The sequence below is a fragment of the Equus quagga genome, chromosome 9 (genome assembly GCF_021613505.1).
Source record: "Equus quagga isolate Etosha38 chromosome 9, UCLA_HA_Equagga_1.0, whole genome shotgun sequence".
Lineage (NCBI taxonomy): Eukaryota > Metazoa > Chordata > Mammalia > Perissodactyla > Equidae > Equus > Equus quagga.
In genome coordinates, this window is record NC_060275.1 from 113,335,956 (window position 1) to 113,341,697 (window position 5,742).

Here is a 5,742-nt window from a genome sequence, read left to right on the forward strand (position 1 = left end):
GTCTGATTCCACCATTTGTTTGTGATGATGTTGAAAGCCAAGTAGATGTGGAAAATGCAAAAGCCATCACTAAGATGCAAATTGTTCCTGCGGTATCTCTGTCTTATTTGACTACCTTGGAACTAAGTTGGGAGAATAGTGATATAAAGAAACGCACACCGCCTCTCTACCCCATTGCCTTTATTGTTTGAGTCATGGCCCCCAAAGAGGTCTGAATCTAGTTGAAGAAAAATAGAAAACCTGAATAATCCAAACTGTCCAAAAATTTATAACTACATAGTTTTTTGAAGTAACTGGTTTTTTCTTCTCAAAATGCTTGAGTCTTACCTTTTTGTTTATCTTCTTTTTGCAGTAATTCAATTGCTCGTTGGAGTTTTAGCAAACGGCATCATTGTGGTTGTGAATGGCACTGGCTTGATCAAGCAGAGAAAGATGATTCCACTGGACCTCCTTCTTTCCTGCCTGGCGATTTCTAGAATTTGTCTGCAGTTGGGCATCTTCTGCATTAATCTGAATGTTCTCTCCTTGACTGAATTCACTATATTTCCGGACAATTTTGCAATTTTCACGTTTGTAAATGAATTGGGACTTTGGTTTGCCGCATGGCTCAGCGTTTTCTACTGTGCCAAGATTGCCTGCATCGCTCACCCACTCTTCTTCTGGTTGAAGATGAGGATAGCCAAGTTGGTGCCATGGCTGATCTTCGGGTCCCTGCTATATGCATCGATCATTTCTGTTTTGCATAGCAAACATACACGGATTCTGTTCCAAAAAATCTGGTTGGACCTTTTCTCCAATAACGCAACAGCTCAAATCAGAGAACTATCTGTTTTACAGCGTTCCTTTCTTGTCATTGAGTTCTCATTACCGTTTCTTATCTTCCTTTTTTCTACTCTGCTCTTGATATTTTTCCTGGGGAGACACACCTGGCAGATGAGAAACACAGTGACAGGCACCAGGAACGCTAGCATGCGTATCCACATCAGTGCACTTCTGTCCATCCTGTCCTTCCTGGTGTTCTACCTCGCCTACTATGTGATGCCTGCTTTGTTCTTTTCTCAAATTTTTAAGCTCAGGAACCCCATCTTTCTATTCTGCCTCTTTGTGGTTGGATCATACCCCGGTGGACACTCTGTTATCTTAATTTTAGGAAATCCTAAACTGAAACAAAATGTGAAGAAGACCCTCCTTCACAGTAAGTGCTGTCAGTGAGAAAGACCCTTGAGCCACTCAAAGAACCGGGAGTTCAATGAGTTAACAGGTCCTGCATGCCTCCCTCGGCCCAACAAAGCAGTTGGTTCATAAATACACAAAACGTCATCTAAAGACTATTGGTCCAATCTGAGGTATTTTTATGGATTTGCTTCTTTTTCAAAGGTTAAATTGATTTTCAAAATACAACACATGTCAGTGGATTACATCAATGTTAATATTTTCATTGTGATATTATACTTCTCTTGCAACATATTACCTAGTTGGGAAAACTGGGTAAGTGGTATAGGGATCTTTCTGTACTATTCCTTATAGCTGCATGTGAAACAACAATTATCTCAAAATAAAAAGTTTAAAGGAAAAGAGAAGCACATTTGAACTTGTAATGTCAGAAGGATGCATGAATGTTGTAGGGTCCCTGTGTGTCTGACGCCTGGCCCTCGCTGATTTATGCTGACTGAAAGGGCTGACTGTTCATCTCTCGTCTACCTGTATGCTATTTCTGCTCTGTTCATTAGAGTCACAGACAATGGAACCACTCTTTCTCATCAGATCAGAGAGGAAGCCGAGGACAGGCTGGCCTTCTCTGTCCTTGTAAGTGTGTTCACCTACTCCATGCTGCTGAGATCCCAGATGCCATCAACTGATAAAACAGCAGACAGATGGAGAAGGAAGGGAAATCCAGGACTGAGCCCTTGTTTTCCATTTCCCCCAGTTGGGCACACAGAATAGACAATAGCTTTGCAGTGATGTTGCATTTAGTACTTGTGCTCGGCTTTGGGAACTTTTCAAGTACCGGTGGCAATGTGGAACTCCTATCACATTGCATGTCTTCCCAACGAAGAAATATCAGTAGGTGGGTGGGCTGGGGTTGTCTCCACCTGCCTGAAGTCACAAATGCATCTTCTATGTGACTGATGATTTTGGATGCTAAGCTATAAGTGTATATTTTGAAAACAGCTTCAGAATTCTCTTGCTTGCAGGGAAGTAAAAGACGTTCCTCAGTTTGCCTATAGCTTGTAGTCCAGAGTGATGATGAAAAGTGTGTTCAGATTTGGATTTGCCAATAGCCAATAATGTGGATTCAAATATTGGTTTACTAGCCCAAGAATTCAGACCTGGTTGTGCTAAGCTAACAGAAATCTTTGCTTCAGAACATCCAGGAAGAATTTATCTTCTTGGGTTGGGATCTAAGCTCTGAGGCTACTCTTCCTCTTCCTACAGGTCTCATACTTCATTCTCCAAGGAGCAGAATAACAGCCTCCACCTTTCTGCTGTTCATTTTCCCACATCCCACTAGGTGGGAAGGTTTATAGCTAATCGTGCTCTCAGGCACGAGTGGGAAGAGTGGTTGTGTCCTGGAGGTGATTATTGCTCCCACTTTGAGAAAGGACAGTGAAGAATCACTTTTCTTTCCTGCATATCTCAAGTTCAGATGCCTGCTCCTTCAATCATGGTGTGTATACTTGTAGGTGAATAGAGGGAGAGCGGGGAGCAATTTCAAACATTCAGGGAGAAACTTGTAAATATACAACTCTCATGTAATTTTTTCTCAGATACCAAATTCTGATTCAATTTCATGCAACTCCTGCCTTAATAATGCTAGTTAATGAGATGAATATTAAGATTTGACTGTTTGTATACTTAAAAGTTGCCAAGAGTTATAAAAAAGAGAATGAATGCTAAAGCAAACAATTCTAGAAACATTTTCATAGTCTACTTTCCTAGAAATATATTTCTTCTAGAAACCTTGCCTGGCTATCATGTCAAAGGAATTGCATGGGATGCTAATTGCTGCATTATAGAAGCAAAACAGACTCGGCCTTTTGTCCCTGGTGCCACCCTTATCTGGACTCCCCAGCCTTGACAAATTGGTTTTGTCCTGCTCTTCTAGCATGGGGTTAACCTCTGTAGTGGTGTGGTATTTTCCTCTACCCTGCCCTGCATTTTTAGAGATGGGACTGGACCTTGTGACCCCTGGGAGCCTTGGCTATGGGTTCACATGCCCGTGGGTCAGGCCAGAGGACTGCTGACTGCAGGACAAGGCGTTGTCCCTTCTTCCTGCCCTTCCTGTGGCTCCCCAAGGAGACCCAAGGCCCCTGCTCAGACAGGAGCAAAGGAAGGTGGGATACAAGGCAGCTCTTACTGAAAAGAGAGCCAGCATAGTACCCTATTCCATTTCAGAGAGGGGTTCAATGAGCAGCCCCAAACCGGAAGACAAGTGTTGCCACATTGTGTCCCACTCTCCATTCTGACATTGACTCCTTCAGTGCCCAAACTCCAGGGATCCTCCACAGTTTCCCGTGACTAAAAACGGTGACTCCAACTGAAAATGTTAAATCTATGTGCTTATATAGATTTTTAAAAATATAATGGTGTAACAATTTGAACATTAAAAAAATAAACACAACAGGTTTTAAAGTCTCTCAAATTACCAACATCTTTTAAATTCCAGTCACTCATTCAGATATAATAACTGCTTGAAGATGGAATAATCTGGACCTGAAAGTGCTAGGAAGACATTAGCATTCAATTCTACTGGTCTTCTCCAGGACGATGATCACTCATTCTAGGTGCTTCAGACAGCTCAAGTGTAACGCCCCATCGCATACTCGTGAGACTGTGGAGATTCTAATCTCAGCCTTGGGAAGGACGGTTTCCATAGCTTTTGTCCATGTAGACGTACGTCCCTTCGGATGAGAAGAGGGACAGGTAGTCAGAAATAGCCAAGAGAGAAAGAAACCGGGCAGATCATTCAAAATGACTTTGGCAATCAGTGGGACCACAGATGTTGCAGACAGATGGAGCCCATATTGGAGACAAAGCCAAATGGCAGGGGGCAGGGAGAACCACATATTTTAAAGAGGGTCTTGCTAGGGTATAAGTTTGGAATCAGGTTAGAGATTGTCTTGTATTAACATAAACTTAGTATTAATAGTGTGTTATTGTTTTAAAAATTATTTTTTTGCTACCTAATAATTGCAGACTGTCATCCGAAAACTTTAAACCAGGAAAAAGGGTAAGCACTGGGAAAATATGTCTCAATGAGCTGAAAACATTAAGCTTTTGGGAAGAGTGAACATAAATTCAGATAGCTCGTGGGCATTTCTTTCACTGCCTTCCTATGTAAGACTAGCGCCTCTCTCTCTCCTTGATACATTAAACCATCTGACACGTGACTCCTTATCTTTGCAGGATTAAATAAGGATTGTTTCTAAGATGTGATGGAAACATTTGGCTTCATATGTTTGACATCTGGATCTACTTAATCATTTTGGCTAGGGGGCAGGAGTTGGTGATTTTATCCTATAATTTAAAACATATTCAAATCAATGAAGGGTGGGTTTCCTTTTTTTCTTTTTGGTGTTTTATTTGCTTCTATTTTAAGTATTTCTCCACAAGCTCATTAACATAATATTAAATAAAGTAGCTACTTAAACCTCTGAAAATATGTCTGTTTTTGAAGGGATAGCTAAGAATTCATTTTGTTTAAACCTAACATTCTTAGAAAAAGATAAATTGTGACTCTGTTTCTGTTTTTGAGGTTCGAATGCATATTCTTGAGTGAAAGTTTTAGCTTCTGTTGACTAAACTTTCTTCTTCCTATAGATTTGTATAAGTAACGCAATACAAGCACAGGCTGCTGTGTAACCGGGTGGAATTTGAATTGGGGGATGTCTAAGGTCTCAGAGCTAGCTTGGGCTCAGCAATGGGTAAGCACACTCTGAACGACCTGAATTCCAGAACCACTGGGGAAACTTCAGATTCTTCTGAAGATAGGCAGGTGGAAAGGATTTGGAAAATAAAAAGTGGCTAGCAATAGGATAGGATATTATGTTACTAAATATATGGAGTGCCCTCTGGCCATAAACTCACTCCTTTGGACAGCAGATACTGTACTTGTGATTATAAATTAATAAATTTACTTCACTTGAAACCCAGGCAATTGGCTTTCAGAAAACATTGACCAGATACGGTCAGGAAGCTCAATTTCATGGTAAATATTCTACAACGTATGCACCATGGCTTATCTGCTATAATACTCAAAATCCTTGACATGGGGACTTGTGCCTTTGATCATGGAGGCATGATGTTCTAAATGGCACTGGTTGATTGCAGATCTGGAGAATGGCTTCTGTAGAAGGAGAGAGGAAACCTTGAGCACAGAATTTTAGATTGGGAAGCTAAGTGGATTTGTATACTAGTGTAAAGGTAGATATTCGGTCCATACACAAGCCAAACTGTGTTTCAAAGCCAATAACCTGGTCTCCTCAATGCTTGGTAGGACTGCACCTGCTTATTTTGGTCATTTAGGCAACTTCCGTGCAATGCAGTAAGCACAGTAATGAGCTGAGCCTCTGTTCCTTGATCTGTGTAGTGGGGATATGATAATAATGGATATCACATACTTAACGAAGCTCCAGGTACATAATGTGAGTGCTAATGAATGTAACTCATGAGTAATGGGAACTGAAACAAGTACTGTCACAAGCACTCTCCAGCAGCGCCTCGGAGAGGAGGGGGGTGCCG

General features: G+C 41.3%; 1 protein-coding gene across 1 annotated transcript; it reads left to right on the plus strand.

Moving 5' to 3' along the window:
• The first annotated feature begins 312 nt into the window (after positions 1–312).
• On the plus strand, positions 313–1,212 carry TAS2R1 (taste 2 receptor member 1). Its single transcript, XM_046671313.1, has one exon. The coding sequence runs from the start codon at positions 313–315 to the stop codon at positions 1,210–1,212; it is 900 nt and encodes a 299-aa protein (XP_046527269.1).
• The last annotated feature ends 4,530 nt before the right edge of the window (positions 1,213–5,742 follow it).

Excerpts from the sequence above, each read along its gene's own strand:
- TAS2R1 (XM_046671313.1), top strand. The coding sequence starts at position 313 with ATGCTTGAGTCTTACCTTTTTGTTTATCTTCTTTTTGCAGTAATTCAA.